At 38.7% G+C, this 24,619-nt stretch overlaps 6 protein-coding genes and 1 non-coding gene across 8 annotated transcripts; 4 read left to right on the top strand and 3 right to left on the bottom strand.

The window, feature by feature from the left end:
• The first annotated feature begins 89 nt into the window (after window positions 1–89).
• Window positions 90–3,631, top strand: LOC137950706 (uncharacterized). Of its 2 annotated transcripts, XM_068797306.1 has the most exons (8): window positions 90–360; window positions 448–547; window positions 650–770; window positions 1,558–1,679; window positions 1,804–1,925; window positions 2,216–2,375; window positions 2,822–2,929; window positions 3,111–3,631. In XM_068797306.1, exons 1-7 carry the CDS (start codon window positions 216–218, stop codon window positions 2,925–2,927), a joined length of 876 nt encoding a protein of 291 aa, XP_068653407.1. In that variant the 5' UTR covers window positions 90–215; the 3' UTR covers window positions 2,928–2,929; window positions 3,111–3,631. The 2 variants fall into 2 exon arrangements, with proteins under 2 accessions (XP_068653407.1, XP_068653408.1); XM_068797307.1 differs by lacking the exon at window positions 2,822–2,929.
• A 1,289-nt stretch (window positions 3,632–4,920) lies between these two features.
• On the top strand, window positions 4,921–5,597 carry LOC137950225 (auxin-responsive protein SAUR24-like). Its single transcript, XM_068796610.1, has 3 exons — window positions 4,921–4,938; window positions 4,987–5,322; window positions 5,547–5,597. The coding sequence occupies exons 1-3, from the start codon at window positions 4,921–4,923 to the stop codon at window positions 5,595–5,597; spliced, it is 405 nt and encodes a 134-aa protein (XP_068652711.1).
• A 2,796-nt stretch (window positions 5,598–8,393) lies between these two features.
• On the bottom strand, window positions 8,394–9,436 carry LOC137950224 (pentatricopeptide repeat-containing protein At1g12775, mitochondrial-like). Its single transcript, XM_068796608.1, has 3 exons — window positions 9,125–9,436; window positions 8,847–9,011; window positions 8,394–8,441 (listed from the first exon to the last, which is right to left on the bottom strand). Exons 1-3 carry the CDS (start codon window positions 9,434–9,436, stop codon window positions 8,394–8,396), a joined length of 525 nt encoding a protein of 174 aa, XP_068652709.1.
• Window positions 9,437–10,651: 1,215 nt separating this feature from the next.
• TRNAC-GCA (transfer RNA cysteine (anticodon GCA)) lies at window positions 10,652–10,723 on the bottom strand. Its single transcript has one exon. It is a non-coding gene; the product is annotated as a tRNA-Cys (tRNA).
• Window positions 10,724–11,975: 1,252 nt separating this feature from the next.
• Window positions 11,976–13,232, top strand: LOC137950464 (cytidine deaminase 1-like). The gene has a single exon (XM_068796944.1). The coding sequence runs from the start codon at window positions 12,157–12,159 to the stop codon at window positions 13,045–13,047; it is 891 nt and encodes a 296-aa protein (XP_068653045.1). The 5' UTR covers window positions 11,976–12,156; the 3' UTR covers window positions 13,048–13,232.
• Window positions 13,233–13,513: 281 nt separating this feature from the next.
• On the bottom strand, window positions 13,514–14,914 carry LOC137950637 (tetraspanin-2-like). Its single transcript, XM_068797210.1, has 2 exons — window positions 14,250–14,914; window positions 13,514–14,159 (listed from the first exon to the last, which is right to left on the bottom strand). Exons 1-2 carry the CDS (start codon window positions 14,745–14,747, stop codon window positions 13,848–13,850), a joined length of 810 nt encoding a protein of 269 aa, XP_068653311.1. The 5' UTR covers window positions 14,748–14,914; the 3' UTR covers window positions 13,514–13,847.
• Window positions 14,915–15,525: 611 nt separating this feature from the next.
• LOC137950644 (putative uncharacterized protein YDL057W) lies at window positions 15,526–24,545 on the top strand. The gene is made up of 8 exons (XM_068797218.1): window positions 15,526–15,727; window positions 15,833–15,951; window positions 16,831–16,913; window positions 18,477–18,598; window positions 18,733–18,897; window positions 23,560–23,653; window positions 23,852–24,047; window positions 24,254–24,545. The coding sequence occupies exons 1-8, from the start codon at window positions 15,532–15,534 to the stop codon at window positions 24,275–24,277; spliced, it is 999 nt and encodes a 332-aa protein (XP_068653319.1). The 5' UTR covers window positions 15,526–15,531; the 3' UTR covers window positions 24,278–24,545.
• Window positions 24,546–24,619: the final 74 nt, after the last annotated feature.

Genomic DNA, 24,619 nt, shown 5'->3' with positions numbered 1-24,619 from the left:
GTTCTGTGACACGTGTACATAAAATCGTAAAAACCAGAGAGAGGCGGTGACCGTTGGTTGGTTTTAGTTCCGAGGTTGGAACTCCGGGACTGTAGTTCGCGGCTTCCGCTTTGAGGACTTGGTGGTTGAAGCCAGCCATGAAAATTGGCGAGATCGGGGAAATCAATTGGAATTATGAAAGCTGTTGAGATTTGATACCGATCGATCGCGGAACTATGGTGGTTTTCGATGAACTGAGAGGCCAGCGAGCTCGTTTCTGGGGAGCGGTCGTTTTCCTCTGGTTTTGCTTCATGGTGACCACCCCGAGAATCCCTCCTTCGGTGAACCATCATCTTTTCGCGGATATGAGAAATTTCTTCGGTCTGTATAAATAATCACAACACTTGAAATTTTGTCTTTTGAATTCTAACTTTGGTCTGGGTCTAATTTTCTTTCCCATTGATTTAGGGGTTCCAAATACTTTGAACGTGATAACCAATTTCCCGTTTTTAGTCGTCGGAGTTGTCGGCCTAGTCCTCACTCTCCACGGGAATTATCTGGGCATAAGGTAATTTAACCTTTTCTGTATGTTCTTCGGGATCACTCAATCTAGTTCGAGCATATTCTTTATTTGTTTTTAGCTGCATTTGGCTTTTTTTTTTTATTGCAGTCTGCGCGGAGAGATTTGGGGCTGGATACTCTTTTACGCGGGCATTACTGCCACAGCCTTTGGTTCTGCTTACTATCACTTGAAGCCCGATGACACTCGCATTCTTTGTGATCAGTTGCCTGTGAGAAATTTGCTTCATTTGCACTTCAATTAGACTTTGTTTTTATCATTTAATTTTTTATCTTCTTATCAATTTGCTAAGTTGTTGAAGTTGTGATTATGAATTTAACGTTGATAAACTCAAATAATTAAGGGGGCAGGGAGAATTTTTTTTTTTCTTGGTGCAATCAAGATAAAGTTTACGCAAACGTAGAGATGATGAAGGCTAGATGATGGACCTAAAATAAATAAATAAAAATGCTGAGTGCAACAGCTTACGTGGCTTGCTAATTATTTTCATTGTAATTGAGGGTGGGAGGAGTGGCTACCTTGAAAGAATTGAGAGACGTAAAGGGAACTTCCACAAAGCAGAATCTCTGCACTTCCACAAATCAGAAATTCTTGGCATTCTGTAAATGCTCTGTGAATTTCATGTCTTCCTTTTCAACAAGCCAACCTTATGAACACGAATTTTTATTGTCCAAGAGAAACTTTATAGTGTTTTCTGCTACTTGATGTTAAAATCAAGTTTTTGGTTCTTTTCAAAAAAGTAAAAAAAACAAGGTTTTGGGCTTCAAAAAGAACTAAAATTTTTAGCCCTTATGACATTCCTATAAGATTTTTGGTGAGCTTGATGTCTCAGATTCCATATGAGTCTTAACCCAGGCTATTCATTCATAATTTTGAAAAATTCTGCCTCGTTTCCAGTAACACATTTTCATGCTTTCATTCTTGCTATTGCTTCCTGCTCTGGTTTAAAATATTAATTTTAAGCTTGTACTGTATGTAACAAGTATAATGGGGTGCAGATGATGGTTGCAGTAACATCACTCTTTTCTTGCTTCGTCATTGAGAGAATAAATGAGAAGATTGGAGTTACCTGTTTATTTTCACTCTTCATAATTGTGCTCACGAGTGTAGCTTATGAAAGGTTAATTCACTGCCTTTTATTGCTTATTTTTGGTTTTCTTTTTTACATCTGTATAGGGAACCCTAATAACTTGAGGTCCACCTGACATGATTTCTTTTGAATGTGCTCCATTAGCTGATTGCAGGGCTTTCAATGATCTTCGATTATGCATGATGGTCCATCTTATTCCTTGTATTGCAATTCCAGCCATGGCCTTACTGTTTCCACCCAAGTATACTCTTTCAAGATATTGGTTTTGGGCATCAGGTTTGCTTTATATACATCGAAAGTATTCATGGCTTTCTTTGTCTTTTGTTTTCTTTCCTCGTTTTCTTTCACCAGAGTTGTTCATCTATCTTATGTGATTCAACTCAGAAGTATTTGTTTGGAGTGACAGAACTTATATCTGATATTAAGGAACTCATAAGAAAAATGACAAGTTAATATTTTGACGTGCTCACAAAGCGCTCATATGGTTGCAGTTAATGTGTATTTTGTATTTAGTACAGTAAAGAGGTCTTTAAAATTTATTACCTGAAAAGCTACAATTGATGCAGGATTTTACCTTCTGGCAAAACTTGAATCCCTTGCTGATAAGAAAATTTATGGTGTGAATCATTACATTATCAGTGGTCACTCCTTGGAGCACTTATGTTTAGTGATGGTTGCAGTTGTGCTCACCATGATGCTATGGTTCAGAAATATAAAAATTACGAGGTATATATTTGTTACTTTTCTTTTATAGTTTCATATGTTCTCTGCAAATATTCTCTGCACCCGTAAACTCATGTGAATTCAAAAGAGCACATGTCTACTCAACAGCAGTGCAAGGTAAGAATATGCAGTTTTTTAACACTCTGTTAAGAATACAGGTAGATATTTTACTTCAATTCTGAGCTTAACCTCTTTACAAGCTGGTTTTTGGGTATTGTAGTACAGAAGAATCTTAAAATTCAATTTTTGTAGTAAATTTCGTTTGGTAATCGATAGGTGGTGGGGGTGGTGGGTTCACTCAACCTTTACGTGGTTAACTAAGGCACTTACATTAAGTTCCTTCAACTTTGAGATTCCTACTCTCCCATCTATTTGCCCTAAAATCCATCCAACTAGTATCTGTGGATCCTATTCCATTATGCTGCTTGTGACACTTCATTTGTGCACAGAGGAATAAATGAGATGTACCCAGCTACTGAGAAAGACATCCATGGCACTTCATTTGAATGGGATCCACCCACCACACAAATATCTGTTTCTTCCACCATATTGTAGGGGTAGGTACCAGATTCTTCACCTTGTAAGTTTTCACACAGCTCTCGGACTTGTGAGGGTCTCGCGAGGATATGTAGCTCTTTTCGAAATGAGAGAGTTCTTTATTTGAAAGGAATAAAGAAACAAACATAAAATGAAACTTTGGCAGAACAATATTCTGATACATGGGAAGGATGTTGGCAGGCTAGGTGAACTCGAGCAGCGTCCTTAAAGATGACAAAGATGTTATGTAAGCTCTGTGCAACTGGTACCAATGGACTCTATAGAAGGTGTGATCTAGTGGCTATAAATGATGAGTTGGTTCCTGCAACTAGCGCTCGGCCTCATCATTAAGCTTTCACCTTGATTCTCACCTTTTCATCACCGCCTTTGCTGACATCTTCTTCAAACTGCCAAGTTGATCGTTCTAATGGAGTATTGAGAGGTGAGTGGGTTAGTAAAGATGAAGAGGACGACAAAAAGGCTTCCTGATGCTCATTTAACTGCTTTGATTTGGCTTCACTGATAATATGATTGCCAATTTAGGCAGAGGATCGTCCTTGCAGTTGGCCTTCCTCCCAGTAGATTATTCTCGCCCTCGTGTGGTTATTTACTGGTTTAACAGCTCTGCAAGTTATGACTAAAATGGTGCTATTCAGAGAATATTTATATTTGTATCAATACCTATAAATTTTTTAACTTTTTTTTTCTAGATTCATGATCTCCATGCCTCCAACTTGTTCGAAGATTTAGTCAATTTAATCTTCCGCCACTAATTGTTGTCTTGATTCTGCGTTCAAATTAGCAAGGGCAACCCAGTCAAGTTGTGGGCATGGTCTTCTGATTCGGTAACTTGGCTGGGTCAACTCAGATTGGGGAAAAGGGCATGCTTGATTAAGGGGGTTGGACTCGTTTCTTTTATTATGTGTGTATCCCTAGGACTTTATCTTGTGTTTGCCCAAGTTTAGAGGGTGACCTGACCTGATTTGGGCAATCCTGCTTAAGTTTTTCAGGGCCCGAGTTAATTCTAAGCATGAGCAGTTATAAAAAGGACAGGTTTGGATGGTAGGCTAGTGACGGAATATATGAACTTAAACCAAAATTAGTAAAATGTGGACATAGAACGACTAAGACTAGGAGTGGCACCAAGCCAAATTAGCTCGAGCTCAAACTTGAAGTAAGGTTCCTCAAAGTTGAACAATCGTTCAATCTTTTTAGGTTTCTCAACATTTAATGTTGTTATTTGTCAATAAAAAATACTAATGATGGAGGTGTTTGCTCTTTCTTTTAGGTCTATTGCAAAGTCTTGAACTCCTTTGCGATAATTTGTAGTTCAATGATATTTATCATAATATTTTATTTATTTATTTTTATAATTTTTAAGCTCGAGATCGATTCTAATTTTAGGCTCGAAGTTAAGAGACACTTAGTTTCACACAAGCCACAGTTGTCTGGTAGTTGTCAATTGTACCATTCTTTTTGTGTTTATCATATTTACATACACATTATTCATAAGTGCCTCATAATTCTATTTATAATTTAAAATAATAAATTGAAGTTAAAGAGGTGAATTTTCTGTTTTTTCCCTTTATTCAAACTTTTATTAGTGGTCATAAGGAGTGAAAGAGAGCCTGAATGGATCGCATGCAATGCGCGGTCAACTCTATTTGGTTAAACTCTAAAGAGCAAAGACCGAGCATCGGCATCTTGGTCAAAATACCGAGGATTTGGAGCTAAATCACGGCTTTCCAGTTCCACGGGAAACACAGGTGTTGCTGCACGTTCCTGAGTTGACTAGATTCCATCATTTTAAGCTCTGACACTTGTCTGGTCTTCAGAATTCGACCGGAAATTCCATCTACAATCAAATGATAAATGGCTCGTACTCGTTATCAGGAAAGTAGAGGCGGCACATCAGAACAAGCACATGATGTATTGGAACTATTACTAAAAAACAATCTTCCGACTCACAAATGGAGGTCAAACACTCGAATGATCATGGGTTTCCGTAATCATGCCAGACTACGATCCAGTGAGCGCCGTCTCTTCCCTATATAAGCAGCCTCTTCTCTGATTTCAGTTTCTCAAGTCTCTACCCGGAAAACAGACGGAAGCAGTTGCAGATCTGCCGGAGGGGGAGAAGATGAAGGCGAAGAAAGGATGGTTAGCTGTGGCCGTTGGATTGGAAGAAGAAGGAGACGGAAGAAAGCAGAGGTTCACGATTCCTATATCGTACCTGTATTACCCTCAATTCAGGGAGCTGCTTGAGAAAGCGCAGGATGTTTACGGGTTTCCTGCAGAGGGGCCTTTGAGGTTACCGTGCTCAGTAGAGGATTTTCTTCATCTCAGACGGATAATAGAGAGGGAAGAAGCGAATGAACAACATCTTGCCGTTCCTCTTCAGTTGAAGAAAGCTGTAATTTGAACAGTTTTTTTTTTTTCTTTTCTGTGCTTCTTTTCTTTGTTTTCACTGGCACCCACCATTTCACTGGCTGTGGTGGACAAGAAAATATAGTTGACCCTCGAAATGAAATTTTTTGCATCTCTTTGTTTCATCATTTTGTGTTTTGGTTCGTTTATGGAATTTGAAGATGAGAAAGATGATTAAATCCATTGCCTGATTCTTGTTCTGTGTTTCAGCTTAATCAGAGTCCAGATACTCCGGAGGCTTCTTCAATCTGTTTAAATTAGACGATAAAATAAATCAGACGATTCATATTTGCATCATCAATCACTTGCACAAATTAAGCAAGCCAATATAATAGGACACTTCTCATCTTCTAACACCCACAAAATACCAAGAATTGAAATCAAACACATACTTAGACACTTAGAATACTTTTTTTCTGAAAAAAAGGAAGAATTTATGTTGAAAACTCACCCTTACGGTGCCTGATATCTGTAGCTAAACCAAACGAAAGGTTTTCTTGGCTGCTCGAATAGACAAATTCATCAGGAAGGTCCCCGTAAGAAGCAGGCCACTAAGTTAAGAGAACAGGCTACTTAGCAGCAAACAGTTGTTCAAGTACTGTCATTATAGGTCCTCAGATAATGTAGTTGTTGATGAAGCAGAACTACAGCAATACCAAAAACTAGTTAATTGCATGGATGTACTCATGCCAGCAATCATTCTTAAATAGATGTAGGTGTGGTGACAGATTTTATTGTAACTTGATCCAAGCAAGAGCAACTTGGTACAAAATTATATCTTGACGGTTGGAAGTACGAAGTGAAGAAGAAACAGACAGCCATGTACGTTTTCTGTAAGAGAGAAAACAAAGTCCCAAGGAACTAGAGGGGCTGACTAAGAACGAAAGACAATAAAAATGAAGACCTGCAGCCAAAGTTTGGAGAAAGGATAGTTATTCTTCCCCTCATCAAAGGAAGATTTTGCCAGGGAGAAGTGTGATGCGGGGCACCCTTTTCCTTCACCTTCTTCATGGCGAGGCTCTACCAAGGAAAAAGAGAGAAATAGGAAAGGTAACAGAATACTAAAAATAATTGTGCCAGATAACGGAAGGAAAAAAAGGCAAGAGCCGGAATCAGAAACGTATTGAAGAGAGAGAGAGAGAGAGATCAAAAAGGGAAAATGTCAGGCGAGAGAAAGGAGGGTGCTAAGAATGCTGAATGAAAGGGAAAGTGCAGGAATGATAATTTTTTAGCGTGAGATGCAGATGGGAGGCATGGTCAGAGTGAGACTGTCACATGAACAGGAAAAAGCTTTGCTTTTAGATATATACAGACATGAGTTTTTTCAAGAAAATAATGAAGAAATAAAAAAGAACAACAGATTCTGATTCCATGAAACAGCAAATAATCTGAAATTATGTCTGCCAGATTCAAGCAGTGTGTAATACCCGAACCTAGGCCCCTTACCGGGTCGAACAACTGAAAAAAACAAAAAATGAAAAACCGGCCACCTGGACTGATTGGCATGGTCATGTTCCCCTCCCCTCATATGTGCAGCAGCAAGAGAGAAATCCATACCCTTGCTGCATCAGCAGTGAGATGGCAGAGGCTCCTCTCTTGTCACAGAAAAAACAAATGAGGGAGACGAGGAAGATCCCCCTTGCACCTGTGGAGATCCTTCCCCATAGCAGAAAATGAAGGGGGAAGGCGAGGCCTTAACCACAGCCCCCTCCTCTTTGTAATACCAGATCAGTGGAAGAAACTTCTTCGCCCCTATTGAACATTTTTTTTTTCGATTATGACATCATCCGGTTGAACTGGACTCTCACCTCTTTGTGTCAATGGCCAGTCTTTTTTAATAACATTGGATCTAAGAGACACAATAAGGAACATAAATTAACAACTTTTCTCAAAAAAGAAGGAAGCAAGGTTTCCAACTATAACTTAATTAAAAAAAGGTAAGAAAGAGAACTTACAATCTCAAACTTCTTTTTTGGAGGTGTCTCTGCAAAGATATGTAATGGCAGTATGGAAATTGAATAAGCCTCCTCGAAAATGGAAATCGTAGTAAGTGCATTACCTGAACTAGATATCATAACAAGGACATTGAATAATAGCTGGAGTGCAGCCTTTGAAGAGACCCACTACTTGATAGCAGTAGGTGAACTAAAGAACATAATTTCACTTTCAAATGCAAAACAAATGAAATTATATTAGATTCCCTGATGATCATGCAGATTAGATTCAATGGAGTAATAATGTAGAAGTTCTAAATCATTTTCGTTTGGAAAAAATACAAAACATATGATTAAACATACACATCAAGCCTGTCCCATGATTTAGAGGTACTTTCATGTAAAATAACATCATATGTAATCCAGAAAAGCTATCAGAATAATATGCATATTCATAATCACTGTAATATGCTAATGAAACTAGAATAGAGGCAACAAATATATTAAAATACAAGACAAAGGGCTCTTTATGCAAAAAAAGATTGTTTTTGTACCTGATAAAGCAAATATGAAACATCAATATGATTCACAAGTACGTCTCATGCGAGGAAAATAGAAGAGAAAATGGAAGAGATAAAGAGCCTAAACCACTACCATTATAGGATTTATTTCTGCAATGGTTTGAAAAACAAGAAATGTTTAGAGCTAGTTACTTTCTTTCGACCAGGACTAACGATGAAACTTCTTCTAACTAGTTTTGTTAAGCATTAAAAAACACTTAATATTCTGTACTGATGTTTAAAAAGCATTGCAGGTTTTCTTCGGTAAAGAAGTCCATCCAAGGCATTAAAAATATCATGTAATATTGCTCAAGAAGATGCATAAGAACGCTCTCCCTATACGTTGGGGAGAGTGTTGAGTGGAAAAAAATTCCAAATTGAGAAATGGGAAGAAAAGTTAATGGCTAATCATTATAAGATGGAACCGGAATCAACTCAATATTTTTTGCACATTGAAAGGTGCACCACTTAATGCAAAAAAAAAAAAAGGTGTCACTAATTGCAAAATCAATCTTTCTGTTTACCTATGGAGTCAGCCACCTCCCATTTAACACCTTTACTTGTCAATCGTAATTCATTTTTCTATCTTCATCAAGTTGAATAGCCTCAACCTGAAACAGAATGTATTAACTAATTATTACTCTTTAACAATGCTTAATTGATGACAATTTTAACAATTTCCCCATGTATAGGGTATACCTTTAGAATATGCTATCACACTGAGAAAGGGGCAACTCGGTTTCACCTAATTGAGTTTGCACAATTCAAAAACATATCCACCACACCTCCTGCTTTTCTTTTGTCTTTTCCCTCTTGTTTGTAGTTTCCAATTTTGTTTCCTTGGTTTATGTACTTCAAAGTTCTGCCTAGATAGATTGAACTTCACACAAATAACATCCACCAAATCACTATGATCGATCATCTTCCTTTCCTTGATTCTCGCAAAGAACTAAGAAGCAACTCAGACATTTTGCAAGCTGGGCAAATGTGGAAATATTTTCAAGGAAAAGACTAACAATATGAGAAGATGGAGCAATCCTCGAAGCTGCAATGTCATGGGCTGCGTTAGTAGCTCCTTGAATGACTCCTTTCATAGAAAAGCCTTCAAAAAGAGCTTTATATGTTATATCATTTGGATGAACACCTCTTTTAGACATTTGGCCAAGAATCTTCTTTGCCCCCTGCAAATTCCCCATCTTACAATACCCATTAAGGATAGATGAATAAGTCACAACATCTACCACAACCCTCTTCTCAGTCATTCAATTTTACTAAATTTTCTGCAATCTGAAACCTCCCAAACTTTACATAGCCCATGCACTAATGTACCATAAGTTATCATATCAGGTATTTGTCCAATTTTGGCTGCATCTTCAACTAGATCTAAAGCACACTCAATATCTCTACAGCTAACCAATTTTGGAACAAGACACTGCCCTTCCATGTCACGAAACAATTTTTTAGCAGCTTCAAGCTCCCCAGTTCTATAAAATCCAGGCATCAAGGTATTGAAGGTAACAACATCTGGCCCATGTCCTTTTTCCGTAGTTTCTTGGAATAACTTGGTTGCTTCCTCCATCCATCCAAGCTGGCAAAATCCCCCCATTTATATATTCAAGGAGACAATACTGGCATAACATCTTAACTCCATTTATTTAAATAATTCGACTGCATCATCTAATCTCTTTGTATTACATAATCCATCAATCAAAATACTACAAGTGTAGTCATTCGGTTCTAGACAATGGCATATCATAACATCTAAGAGTTTCAAAGCTTCTTCCACTTCTTTTCTAAAGAGAGCACCCATGATCACCGTGAATGTTACTGTATTTGGATAAAGCCCATTGCCACACATTAAATTAAGCATTCTGTTGTTGCTTTCCAACTGCAGATAGCAGAAAGGCTATTAATTAATACAGTATAAGTAACAACATTCCGTGAAATACTCTTCTCCATTTCATTGAAAAGCCCCTGAGCTTTATTGGACTTCTTCTCTTTACACGATCTAACTAACAAGAGCAGTATAAGTAAGCACATTGGCATTATCACCGGTTTCAAACATCTTCGCATAAAGCATTATAGCTACAATTATCCGACCTTCCTCAAGCCAGCTAAAATGGAGTGGTAAGATTCGGTTGTAGGCTTTAATCCTACTCGATACATCTTCTGAATTAAGCCCAATGCTTCTTCTGATTGAGAGGACCGACATAGAAAATCAATGATAGTTGAGAACGTTCTGTCATTGGGACTAGGGCCATTGTCATGCATTTCATCAAGCGTCCTAAATGCTTCTCAGGTTCTACCTTCTCTACGAAAGCCTTTAATAAGAGTGTCAGAGGTAACAACATTGGGCTTGAGATGGGAGAACTTCATTTCATTTAGTATTGCAACTGCACGATCAGTCTGACGGGTTTTGCTAGAGCAATTGATAACGATGTTTAAAGAAACAACGTCCAGCGAATTTATGAACCGTTTCATGAAGTTAATCAGACGCAAAGCTGATCGGGGTCTACCGGTTTTGACTAGGCTGGAAGGAACAAGATTGAAAGAGAGAACAGAAGGGACGGACCTTGCCTGGACAGAGCGCCCGAGAAGAGAAACAACTTTGTCAATCTTGTTGCACCTGCAACAAGATTCTATAAGGCTTTCGGTTTCGTTAAATTCAAAAGCTTCAAAATCCTCCCTTTTGGGTTGAAGTCGCAGAAAGCGACTGCGGAAGGAAAAAAAAACCTCAGAACAACAGCTACTTGGGCTGGAGTGGTAGCAAATGGTAACAAAGAAAAAAATCGAAATTGAAACAGCTAAAAATAGAAGAGATAGGGCCCTACCGGGTTCGAACCGGTGACCTCTTGATCTGCAGTCAAATGCTCTACCACTGAGCTAAGGACCCTTTATTGAAACGTTATTAGTATTACATAATCATATTATTGTAAAACAAAATTATAATCTATTCGAAGATGAATGAACCAACTGTTATTCCACCACAGTTTTTAGTAAGAGGAGAGAGACTGAGATGAGGGAAGAAAACCCATGTATCTGCTGCTCATATATGTTTTTGGAAGCTTTGAGTTCTGTTGTTTATGGCTGCCATGGAGGTTTTAGAATGAAAGGTTCTGTTGATGGAGGATATTCCAGTTGTAGTTGTGACAACATGGAGTTGAATTGAAAGATAAAAGCTGGACATAGTTGTCATGATTTCAATGTCTTTTGGCAATGAAATGTCTTCCTTTTCTGATATGACAAAAAAGTGTCTTCTACTGTTTTAACTTTTTATTGATGAAAACAAAGAGAACAACTTGAGAACAAAGAGAAAAGAGACAAAAAAAAACCTATAAGAGGATAATTGACATGTTTGAGCTAAAGCACAAAACGATAATCATCCTTCAATCATGGAGTACAATTGTTGGATTAAATTGACAATATGAGTTGGAGAAGAAGAACTAGAGCCAAAGCCACTTGTAGGTGTGTTGATCCAAGAACTGCTCCCCACCTCATCTTTATGAGATGCTGTGCAACTAGCCAGAGATGCACATGAAATATTCTGGAAATAGAGTGGGGGAATAGTTCTTTCTCTTGTCTGGTGGCAAAGAGGAATGAATTCCTCAGCTGCCAACATAAGCAACTCAAGCTTCTGGATTATTTAAGAAGACTGAGTTGTGAGGATAGGAATTGGGTTAGGTTTGGATTTATATCTGATTTCATGCTCATTACTATGGAATAGGCAATTTTGCTTTTAAGGGTCTTTCTTTATTTTTGCTTGTTTCTTGTTTGTCACCAAAAGCTTAATATTCGTGTGGTTCCGTATCCACCTTTTCCACTACAACAAAATTGAAACGTGAACAGGAGGACAAAATGGATACATTACCTTTGCATGCAAGCAGGCAGATAATTGACCCTCCCAAAGTCTCCTAATCCGACACCAAATCAACTTGTCTTTTGCATGATCCTCAGACCTTTAAAATCCAATCTATGTTGGGCTTATCTATATCGGCCGATACGCCCCTACTGACCCCACAATGAAGACATATCGGCCACATACACACCCTGCGACAACGTGCAATTCTGATGGTGCCCGGGACGTGTGTGTTTTTGGATCATCTTATTATCTTAATTGACCAATTAGATAAAACCCGTTTCATATTTATATGGCTCCCTCAGCCTTCTGCTGTGGAACGCCAGGGAAGACGCCCAACACGCACCGATCTCTCTCTCTCGGAGACGTTGAAACGCTTTGGCAAAAGCCTCTCTGTTTCAATTTTTTGGCTTTCATTTTCTTTTCTTTTTATTTATATTTATTTTTCCTGCTGCGGATCCAGATCTTAGATGGCCGGGACGGCTAAATTCGTAATCGAATCGGAGGAGGTGGAAGCCCTCGTCCAGAACTGCGGGGGTACCGTGCTAGACCTCCTTGCATCCCTCACCAAATCGACCAAGATGCTCGCCAGACCGACCATCTCCAAGTACCACGTCGGTGCCGTCGGATTGTCCTCCGACGGCCGGATCTTCATCGGAGTCAACCTCGAGTTCTCCGGTCTTCCTTTACACCATTCGATACACGCGGAGCAGTTCTTGATCACTAACGCTGCCATCCACGGCGCCACCAAGATTGACTACATCGCTGTCTCCTCCATCCCCTGCGGCCATTGCCGGCAATTTCTTCAGGAGATCCGCGGCGCGTCGGAGATCAAGATCCTTGTGATCACCGAATCGGAGGAGATCACTTACAAGCCGCTGTCTTACCTACTGCCGCACCGGTTCGGGCCCGATGATCTCCTCGAGAAAGAGGCTCCGCTGCTGTTGGAATCGCCCGACAACGGGCTGGTTTGGGCGCCGCGCAACGGGACGGACGGGGCGGAAGAGGAGCTGAGAACGGCGGCGGTTGAGGCGGCGAACCGAGCCCACGCGCCTTACACGGGTTGCCCGTCCGGAGTGGCGCTCATGGACTCGCAAGGCCGTGTCTTCGCTGGATCCTACTCGGAGTCGGCGGCGTACAACCCGAGCCTGGGCCCTCTGCAGGCGGCGATTGTGGCTTATGTCGCCGGCGGAGGTGGCGGATACGAGGAGATCGAAGCCGCGGTGCTTGTGGAGAAGGAAGACGCAGTGGTCAGGCAGGAGAGCACCGTGCGATTGCTGATTCAGGCGATTTCGCCGCATTGCAATTTCAGGGTCTTCCGATGTCGAAAATCCGCCAAGATTCATTCGCTTTCCGATTGATTAAATTGATGAAAATAAATCTCCAATCTTCAAGGATGAAGGAAAACAAAAGAGTTCGATTCAATTCAACCTGTAAGAAATTAGGAACTGTTACTTGTTGCTCTACAACAACTGCTATCATTTCCGCAGACGAAATTTTCCACTGCGATGTTTTAACCGTTTGAGAAGATAATAACACGTGGTCGTTGGAGTTTAGATCAATAGATACTTTGTCGCTTCTGCAACCGCTGGATAGTTACTTCTTGTTCCCATTGCCACATCGATAAATCGCGATGGATTGGTGGTAATAAATTCACATCTTATAAGATAAAATAAAACCAAGTTATCGTAACGTGTGCTCGGGTCATCCCCTCCAGCTTGGTCACCCTCGCCCAGTCGACCCCCCCCTCCGGTTAGAAGGACTCATCATTCGTTTTTTTCCAATCAGCCTCCAAATTGGCCAAGTGCAATCTTAAGTCCATGTTGCTTACCCCAACAAGTTGCTCAATCATTAGATAATCAACTTTATAAGTACAAAAAACACAAACAGCAATCAGCAGCTCCTACTGCCCTCCGTCGGCGACGGAACATGTCTGGTGGTAGTATTCCGCTCCGACTCTTCCTCCTGTTCTTCATATTCTCAGAGATTGCTTCCACAATGGCAGATTCCCAAAACGTGTTATACAAAATTCGACCTTCACATTCCAAGGAAGAAAAACTACAAATGCCCGATTTACAACAAAGCAAATTTTGGAAAAAAGAAGAAAGACTAATACCGAGTAAATAAATATCACAAAGAGGAGTGATGACCGGTTGTTGTTCTAGGCGTAGCCGTACTTGTAGCGGCGGAAGAGAGACGCCGTCTGGGCGTTTTTGAAGGCGTTGCAGGCGATGAGATAGACCGAGATGAGCGCTACCAGCGTGATGATGAGGATGGTGTTTGCTTTCCTCCATTCCTTCCTCAGGTTGCCCAGCAGGCCAGCCTTGCAAGAGCTGCAGTTGTAGCACAGCATGCTCTGGTCGTTGCTCCAGATGTTACAGTCCGGGTCCGCCATGGAGTTCACTGGGTTCACCCACTCCGTTGGGTTCACGTACGTGTACCCGCATACGGTGGGAGGCTTGCAGCAACCCGTCTACCAATCATAACAACCTCCATAAACAATTCATCTAAGTGGCATTTCTGAAATAAAATCAATAAAGGAGGGTCATTTTGGATAACGCACCTGGAGAGGCGAAATATCGCCCACGAAGAACTGATCCGAAGTGAAGAAGTCCCGAGAAAGCCGGGGACAAACGTCCGACAGGGCGAGACAGCTTCTGATCTGCGCCCAATGCTCCGAGTTCTGGATGTAGTTTCTTAACCAGGCCGAGTATCCTTGAAGCCGGTACTCCTTATAGTTCCTGCCGGCTACGGCGTAGGAGCCATCCTGCCGCGTGACGATGAAGGCGAAGATGAGGAGCACGATCAGGAGGACGATCAGCACCGCCATGGAGAAGAGGTAAATCGCCAGCAGCCCCTTCCGGTTCCAGTACGCCCCGGCGAAGCCGGCGAGGGAGACCAGGAGAACGAGCACACCGAGGAGGACGACCGGCCACTTGAACGCATGGATGCACTCGTTGTCTTGCTTCGATGCTAGCCAGGTCCCCGCACCGATTATCGGCAGGGAGCACAGGAACGCGAAAAAGTTCAGAACGGCCGTGATGTTGTTACTCACCGCCATGGATGACTCGATTTCAACTTCAGCAGTTGAGAGCTCCTCTTCTTGCTCAGATCATTGAACTGGATCGCATCGATGAAATGAGCAGATTGCGATTAGATTAAACGCACAGCGGGAACCATAGAAGAGGACCTTCTGTGTGGACTTGTGGTAGGAAGCAAAGTGAGAACGAGGAGGGTTTGCGGTTGAAGTTTTAAGGATTTGGATGATTCTCTACTTTTAACGAAGGAAAGGAGGCCAATTAATGAAAGCAGTTGATTGTTTACTACTTTTCTCTCTGTAAACTAAATCCTTTTACTCTTCTGGTCTACGATTAACCAATAATGGTGGAAGCTGACGACTGGGTTCTCTCAGTAAAAGAGATCATTTTACTCGTCTGCTCCTTGATAATCCAAAAGTGGTGGAAATTAACATCGGATGAAGAAATTGGCCCAGCTTCTCTCCCTTTTGCAATGCTCATTGCAGCCTTGACTCGCATTTCCAGCTTCTGGTTCTCTTTTTGTTCGCGTTAAAGCGCAGACTTAGAGACTAAGGAAGAAGAAGACGCGTGAATGTGCAAAAGCTGGGTTTGATGATTTGAAGTTTTTTATGGGTTCGGGTTCGGATTTTGGTAAGCTTTACCTGACCCGACCCGTACCCATCCCTACTTGGGACCAATCCAGCATAAAAAAAATTAAGTTATATTTAATCATTCATTATAACTTAAATTAAAAAAAATCCATAGGCTCGTACCCATAGGGCATAGGTTTGTCGGCTTGGTTACACCGCAGGAGTCTGAAGAGAGAAAATGTCGTCAAGCGCAATCGGATGTCTTCCCCACTTCTTGGTACCGTACCCGACGCCGAAGCTTCTAACTAATTCCCTTACGAAGATCAAACTATTTCACACAGCAGAATCACAGGTCACTTCCGCGGACTCCCGGCGCTGGACTAGCCGCAAAAGAACGACATACTCACTTGCACTCCAGCAAGCACAACTTCTCGGTAATAATTTTTATAGCTTTTCTTATTTTTTCTCCCAAATTTTCCCGGATTTGTGATTCGACCTTCGCATGAACTATAGCCTGCCCGTTTGTTTGTTTTTACCAGGAATGGAACCAAAGAAGCTTGCTATTACGAACAATCATGGTGAGAAGCTAATCGGAGTTTTACGTGATGCTGGTTCTAAGGAGCTTGTAATTCTGTGTCATGGTTTTCGTGCCTCCAAGGTGGTCAAAACTCACAAGCCACTTGCATCTGAATTTCTTCTCGTTAGTTGGCATTTTAACCATTATCGTTTATTGACGATGCCGAAGAGTGCATAATTGCTTCTAGTGTGTGATGCATGTAATCCCTGTTTTATTGTAAAAGGTTTATCCTCGTTTACCTGAAGGCGTTACCAAGTCGTACAGTGTTACAGGCAATGTTCTCTCTCTCCTCCCGATCTCCTTTTTTTTTTTTTTCTCGTACAAGGAAGGTAAAAACCTTGAATGATATTAGATCGATAATCCATAATTGAAGTTAAATCATTTACAATTACGGTGTCTATTGGTCACATAAATATTTCTAGAAAAAAAACTTGCAAGTTCAGAAAGAGAATTTTTTAAAAATTTTGTGGCACGATATATAAAAAATGCCTCGCTTCACTCTTGTTGCCTCAAAACTAACTGTGATAAAAAAACATGAACCAGTGTGTGCAATGGAGTAGCTTCTTTCGGAGCTTAAGGAAGAGTCTTGAAACTGATCACTGCTCGACCTTTATTTTGTGAAAGATTCACGGAAACTCTGTTATTCGATGAGAAAATAATGGAAAAGGGAACTTTTCAAACAAATCTTTGGAGCTTGGTGCACGCTGAGATAGGTTTCACAGACTTTCAAATAGCTAATTAGGTTGTTGAATTTTTGTTGATTCAAATAGAAATTTCGTAAATATCTTCTTGAGCTATGTACTTTTTGATTTGATTAAGACTGTCCTGTGTTATTTAGAGTTTTGCTTTATTTTGATTGATTCTCTCCATCCATTGTATGCAATGTTGTCCTTTTTACAAGAGATGTTTGATATTTTTGCATATGAATTGTTCTTGATGCACCACAATGTCTACCTCCAGGACCATCAAATAATATTGAACCTGGCCAATGCTTTAACAAGTGAAGGTATTAGCGTCTTCCATTTCGACTTTGCTGGAAATGGGTGAGTTAACTCTAGAAGGATAGTAAATGCAGTCTGTCAAGTTTCCCGTTGGATAAGTTTTGTCATTTCTTAGGACTATTCTTGTGTAGACCTTGAAAACTTGTTGCCTTGGACATGTCATTCCGCAGCTACCTACACAGGACTCTGTATATGTCCAATGAATTATTTTTTTTTACCAATCACATTGTAATTATTGAGTTGATTGCCCTTTTAAGTATTTTTGAAGATAGAGTCTCTAGATAAGACTTTTGCTGCATTGTGATCCTTTTTTTTTTTTTTTTTTATGAAATTGGGTTTGTGATCCTTAGTAATATAACATTCTGGACTAAAAAAACCTTGTGAGAATCCTTACATTTTTCAATGTTGCATCTAAATAAAAAGAAGAATTTGTACGTATTAGCCAAGAGTGTAGTAAGATTAGTAATTTGTGATTTTGTAAAATAGTACTCTAAGAATCAATTCTTAAGAATGTAATTTTTTTGTGGATCTTAGTCCTCAAATTTGTTTTCTTGTTTCTTTTCCTTCCTCTCTAGTTAAAGTTCTTGCATTTTGTTCTCTTTTAACAAATTATCATATTGTTTAGTTATGAGTAGAATTTCATTTTCAGAAAAAAAGAAAGAGTGGAATTTGTTATGTGTCAGAGTTTCAAACTCGTGTCTTTCAAAATCATTAGCTTTACCATAAGGTTAGGTAGGATTTGTTGTGTAGGAGCTGGTGCTTGATAAGCATGATCTTGTTGGTCCAAGAGAGGACCGTTATCTTTGTGTTATGACAATTAGAACTTTGATTCATTCTGCCTTCCACGAGTTTCCTGGTTTCCTTCTACTTTTTATTTCTTTCCATTTCTCTTATCTCTCTCAACGGCAAATGTAGTTTGTTTTAATGCTTTTTGGTTGAATTTACTAGGAGCCAAGCACACTCTTAAGAACAAGCCTGTTCTAAACATTCATAATAAAGCACTTCTGCAGAGTTCTGCTATTATCTGAGGTTGCAAAACTGCCATTTTTTTTTTTTGAACTCAGTGAATCCTAACTGGTAATATTTCTATATCAATGTACCTTTAGGGAATGATGGTTTTGAATAGGGCTTTGAGATGATATTTTTCTTTCAAAACTATGAGAAAAATTTGCTTTTGTATTAAAAATTTATTACCCCCAATTCAGTCATATTTCATGATGTCGAGTATTTAGGGGTAATTTGGACATACCACTTATCAGTGGTTTAATCTCTTTTCTGTATAAGGGTATTTACTTGAGCTTTCAAAATAAAAAAAAGATGTTTTAGTTTTGTTGTCACTTAAGTGCAATAAAAGAGGTTTAGGGCGAATTTTTCCCAAGTACAGAAAATTCCCCCCAAGAAAGGGACAAACCCCTTCTCCTCCCTCTTTTGTTCTCACTTTATTATATGTTGATTTCAGATTTGACATATGTGCTGCTGGTTTGTGTCTTTTCTCAACTGTTGGCATCATTCTGTTATTTCACTTTGACGAGAACCTTGGACCTATTGTTTTCTATATATTTCTCTCCCAAGGATATGTTACTTCTGATAATTTTTTCCTTTCAGGGAAAGTGAAGGCTCATTTCAGTATGGTAATTATCGACGTGAAGCTGATGACCTACATGCTGTGGTCCTACATTTTTCTGGACAGAAACGTGAAATAAGTGCTATCGCTGGGCACAGTAAAGGTGAGGTCAGTTTACATCTTGTGAGGCAATTTAAGTGAATTTGGCTCACAAAGGTAAAGAACAATGTGCACTGAAAGAGTTCATTACAATTGAGAATTTGTTGATTACAGTTTTGATAAACACTTCTGTTGCAGGAGGAAATGTAGTTTTGCTTTATGCTTCAGTATATAATGATATCCATACAGTTGTAAACATGTCCGGTCGTTTTGCTCTTGATGGCGGCATTGAAGATCGGCTGGGTAAAGATTTTATGCAGAGAATCAAGAATGACGGATTTATTGATGTAAAGGACAAAACAGGTAATGCTTATCTGACACAAAGCATATGAATGAGTAGTTTCCTTTATTATGAAGCATTTAAATTTAATAGTACTGAATCTCTCCTGGAATTGTCCAAACTATGTAAAGATTGTGTACATTATCATACTGCTATCAGTTTGGTTAGCTTACACCATTGTCCAAACTATGTAAAGATTGTGTACATTATCATACTGCTATCAGTTTGGTTAGCTTACACCATTGTCCAAACTATGTAAAGATTGTGTACATTATCATACTGCTATCAGTTTGGTTAGCTTACACCATTGTCCAAACTATGTAAAGATTGTGTACATTATCATACTGCTATCAGTTTGGTTAGCTTACACCCTGTCAGGATAGAACTATCTCAATCGTTCTATGTTATAAGTGGAACTTATACCAGTTACATGTGCACAGTTGGGGACCTGATGTCCCATGCAGTTATAAGTAGTCGGTAAACTCAAATGGTTGGTTAGGTCTGATTTGTTTCAATTGCTTCCTAACTCTCTGTCCTGGCTTAGACCCTGACAGGTTCAATTATTCTAAATTGCATAGGTAGGCTGATTCCCCAAAAATGAAAAATAAAGAAAAATAAAAAATAAAAAATGTTAAAATGACGCCCACTCTCCTAAAGAGATGGCATGACTTTGTAATTATACAAGTTGTGGATATCCGCTGATATCTTTTTTCTTTTAAGAGGTGTAGCGTAAGGGCTTTTTCGGCATTGTAAACATCACTCTTTAACTATAGATATAGCCCTTGGGGGCATAGGTAGAGCATTCAGCTCTTTCCCTCTTCTCTACATTCTTCATTCTTGGTTCATCCTCTCTCTCTCTCTCTCTCTCTCTCTCTCTCTCTCTCTCTCTCTCTCTCTCTCTCTCTCTCTCTCTCCCTTGTACAAGTTAGGGCTTCTTCCTTTTCCTTCTTCTCTAAAGCCTTTGTAAACATTATGAAAAGGCCCTCGAAATAAACATGGTATCAGAATAGGTATTCTAGGGAGTAGGGACTTTGCTTCAAGCTGCTCAATTTTTTTTTCTTTGGCTGAAGGAAGGCTCATTAGAAGGTGTTGCTGGCTGATCATGAAGAATTGAGTGTGTCTGGCATTACTCCTATTTAAAGAGAAGTTTTTATTCTTCTTGAAATATTGAAGATTGAGTTTTTTATATAAGTTGATCAGCCTTTCCTTGATTTTTGTTCAAACTCCATTCATACTTCTTGTGCACGTGAGTATCATTGTTGCATACATTGTTGTACTTGGAAAAGCCAAGTTCTTAGAAGATCTTCCTTCAGTCGTTTTTATGAAATCAACAGATTAATTCTCTTTGCTTTAACAGCCTTAAGGTTTCACTAAGTGGTTGGAATCCATATTCTTTTTGCCCTTAAAACCCTAATTTCAAGTCATCCTTTTTATATGTTTGTCCTAGCATGGGTTTCCTTGTCTTTTTTAATTTAGAAATAGTAACTCTCAGAGGCACCTCTTATACATCTTGATTCTTTTAAAAGAAAAAGGGAAAGTCTTTTCTTTTGCTCCTAAACTCGAATTGCAAGAAGAAAGCATGCAAAATTTTCCTTTTTTTTTCTAGCATGCAAAATAGGGCATTCTAAGATCATCTAGTGAGATTCTACTTTCCTTTTTTTTTTTGTTCCTATTCTACTTGATTGAATCATGCCAAGGGAGTTTCTTTGTATTCTCTCTATTAATTTCTTGTTTAAGTCGATACCTTATTTGTTACCATGGAAGGAATTTCAGATCAGCCTTCTTTGGAATTTGGAAACGAAATTCTAAAATAACTACAATTCCACTTAATGATGTATTAAACTACTTTTCTTGGGCTCAATCTGTCAAAAGATTTCTTATGAGATTTGGCTGATTACCTTATTAAACCTCCACACAACAATTAATGAAGAAGGTGCAACTGTAAAAGATGGTTAAAAGAAGATATATTGGTGATTAATTGACTGATTAACAACATGGATGAAAGTGTGGCTAACAATGTGGTTCATTTTGATACGAAAAAAATTATTTGGGACATTTGTGCTAAGTTATAGTCCACTACTGATAGCCTCCAAAGACTTTATGGTATTTTTCAGGTCATGTACACCACCAAGCAAGGTTAAAACATGAATGAATGTTAAATTGGGTCCAAGGCCCTATTCCAAAATGACTAGCTAACGTAGGAAACCTCTTTCCCAACTTATAAACTCAAGATCTTCGTACTCACTAATCCATGTGGGACTATTCCTTAACATAATTTTTGAGTAGGTTCAACTTTATTCCACTGACACTGCTATCCGAGAAAAGCAACAAGAATAACTTTTTGGGAGAATATGTTTGGCTAATATGAAACCTTATCTTAATGTGGCAGAACCTCAAAGTCTAAGTTCTATGCCAAACCATCCTTTGATGATATATGTGCTGCTATGTATTTTATTCCAACCAAAGAACCAAAAACACAAGAAATCAGCCAGGTCTCTCAAGGAAGAGGTTCCTCTAACTTTTCAATTAAGAATGTGTTTCTCTATGACGAACTCACGAAGAGGCTTACATGTTCTAACCACTGGGTTCTATGGTTGAGGGGGAGAAAGTATGCAAACTTTGAAAGTTTATCTATGGTTTAAAGTAATCCCCTCAAGCATGGTTTGAAAAATTTAGCAAAGTTATCCTTGGTTTAACATACAAGAGGTGTTAAACTGATCACTCAATATTTGTTAAAAACACAAGTTTTGGTATAGTTCTTATGAAAGTTTAAGTGGATGACACTATTTTGACTGGAAGTGACAAGATTAAAATTCAGAAAACTAAAAATGAACTTAGCAAAGTTTTTCAAACTAAGTATTTGGGCTTGTTAAAATAATTTTTTGGCGTTGAAGTTTTACAATGAAAAATGACATCATTTTATCACAACGGAAATGTTGATTTTTGGAAAGGAGAAAAACTTCACTAACTTGTTGTAATCTGAGTACACGAGCCCCTATTTATAGTAGAAGAAATTAGTAGATTACACCCAAGTCTAACACTTAAAGCTAAGTCCTAGCATAATTAAACAATTGAAAATAAATAAAAGACTAACATAACTAAAACACTTTTTAACTGAAACTCTTCTGTAAGACCTCATGCCATAATAATTTTGGCTCTATAAAATTTTTTAATGTGAGAGTCTATGTAAGACTCTTCCATATCTGTTCTTCAACAGGAAATGTGTATTGGATCTATTGAAAGAGACAAGAACGCTAGGTTGCAAGCCTCTTGATTCTCTGATGAACCGAAATGTTAAGTTGCATACTGAAGAAGAAGATGAGGTAGATATTGGATGATGAGGTAGGTTGGTTGGCAAATTAATATACCATATTGTAACATGGCCGATTTTTATTTTTTTTCAGTAAGTATTGTCAGTCAATTTATGTATGACCCTAGATATTACATTGGCAGACTTTGGAAAGAATTTTGAGATATCTCAAGAAAAATCTTGGACAAGGTTCATTATATAAGAACCATGGATATGTTAAGATAGAGGGTTTTTTAGACATAGACTGGGCTAGTTATCCTGATGACCGAAAATCTACTTCTGGTTATTGTACCATAATTGGTGGCAACTTGGTCACTTGGCAAAGCAAAACATAAAGTGTGGTGGTTTATTCCAGCGCAAAAGCAAAATAACTTGTTGTAGCTCATGTTGTAAGTGAAATGATATGGCTAAAATCTCTATTATCGGAATTGAGTTTTTTTATCTAAACATCTTATGCAACTTTATTGTGACAATCAAACAACAATTCATATTGTCACAAACCCCGTCTTTGATGAAAGGACTAAGCATATTAAAGTTGACTGTCACTTTATAAGGGAAAAATTACCAGTAGGAGAGATCAACTTACAATACATTCCTTCAAATAATCAACTTGCAAATATATTTACCAAAGCTGTATCAACAACAACTCTTCATAATACTTATATAAAGTTGGGGATTTATGATGTATTTACACCGGCTGAGGGGGAGTGTTAAAATGACACCTACATTTGACATAATTGCAAAAGTTGTAAATGGGACAACTCTCTTAAAGAGGTGATATGACTTTGTAATTATATAAGCTGGTGGATGTCCTCTTATGTATTTTTTAGTGTAAGAGGTGTAGCTCTAAGGGCATTATTGGCATTGTAAACATTACTCTTCAACTATAAATAGAGCCTTTAGGGGTGTTTTTAGACTTTAGGTGTATTTTTTATAGTAAGAGATGCAACTTCTCTTCATTCTCTCTTCTTGATTCGTTCTCTCTCTCTCTCTCTCTCTCTCTTTCTCTCCGCCATGAGTTAGGGCTTATTCCTTCTCCTCGTTCTTCCTTCTTCTAAAGTCTTTGTAAACATTATGAGAAGGCCCGAGAAATCAACAACAAAAAAAAAAAAACTATGCTGAAATCTTTGTACTGATTGAATCATTGTTGATTTTGTACTTTCATATTTGTATATTATAGTTTATTTAAATTTTTTTTATAACAGTATCCTTGTCGCTTTAGTTTGTTTATTTATGCTTCCTGCTCTTTCATTTTTGGTTTCTGAACATACTTCAAAAGGCTACATGTCTAGTTTTTACTGTTTGTGTATTACTCTACGAACAGTTTGTCATTATGAAATTTTATCACATTGATTAATGAAACACCATTATGCAGGAGAAGTTGAGTTCCGTGTGACCGAAGAAAGTCTCATGGATCGGTTAACTACAGATATGCGTGCAGCATCCCTTTCAATCAACAACGAATGCAGGTTCATAACATACATTTTCTTTTAGGGTTCTTAATTGGTGGCTCCCTATATTATTTAGTAGCTCGTGGCCATGGGGTTTGCATTATACGGGGTCTTGCTTTTTAGAAGCTGTTTGCCATTCTGTACACTCTCTCTATATGAAGGATGTTTTTGTGTGCTTACTTTCTGGTTCCTTGATCTCATCACTGTGGAGTGCAGGGTCTTGACTGTTCATGGTTCAGAAGATGAAATTATTCCAGTAAGTGCTGCTTTAGAGTTTGCAAAGCTCATACCTAACCACAAACTCCATATCATCGAAGGGGCCAACCATGGGTACACTTCTCATCAAGTTGAATTATCTTCAATTGTTCTGAATTTCTTAAGGACGGGTGTTCAGCAAGGAAATCAATCTCAGGTATACCTATCATGTCCAAGAGCAGATAAACCTTTCTACTCAAGAATCTGATGTACTCGTAGATTCTAATTAACTTATAAGAATAGAGACAGTTTATTACTAGAAGGAAAGCAGAGTCCCGGTCCAAAACTTCAGCCATCTCTCAGAGTTGAGTTTCTTTATACTGGTTTTGTCTCAAGTAATGATGGGGAATTTTATTACTACAGGTGGAAGGTGCAAACAAGGACTAACAAGATATGTAATTGGGAATGTACGTGACGAGTTTATGAAGCAGCTGAACTAGGGCTTGAAGCAAAAATTCGCTACTGATTTTTAATTTTCTTGCCCGGTAATTCTTATGTTCTAAAGTTGCCGGCAATGTATTAAATATTTGGTAGAGAATGGGATAATAATCAATTAACTTGTTCGGAGGAAGCTAGAGACCCTCTTATGTGCTTGGTTTCTCTGGCTGCGAAATGCGTCTATTGTAAATCATACGCATTGGCAGGCTGTCTTCAGTATTCGGTATTTCATGCAACTGGAAACGAGACTCTTTGAACATTTTTCAATTTCCCAAGAACTCTTTGAACTGC

This window comes from Aristolochia californica, unplaced genomic scaffold, assembly GCF_029961685.1.
Source record: "Aristolochia californica isolate CCGP_79_NKW_82.1479 unplaced genomic scaffold, dmAriCali1.0.hap1 SCAF_14, whole genome shotgun sequence".
NCBI lineage: Eukaryota > Viridiplantae > Streptophyta > Magnoliopsida > Piperales > Aristolochiaceae > Aristolochia > Aristolochia californica.
This window is presented reverse-complemented; position numbering and strand designations above follow the sequence as displayed.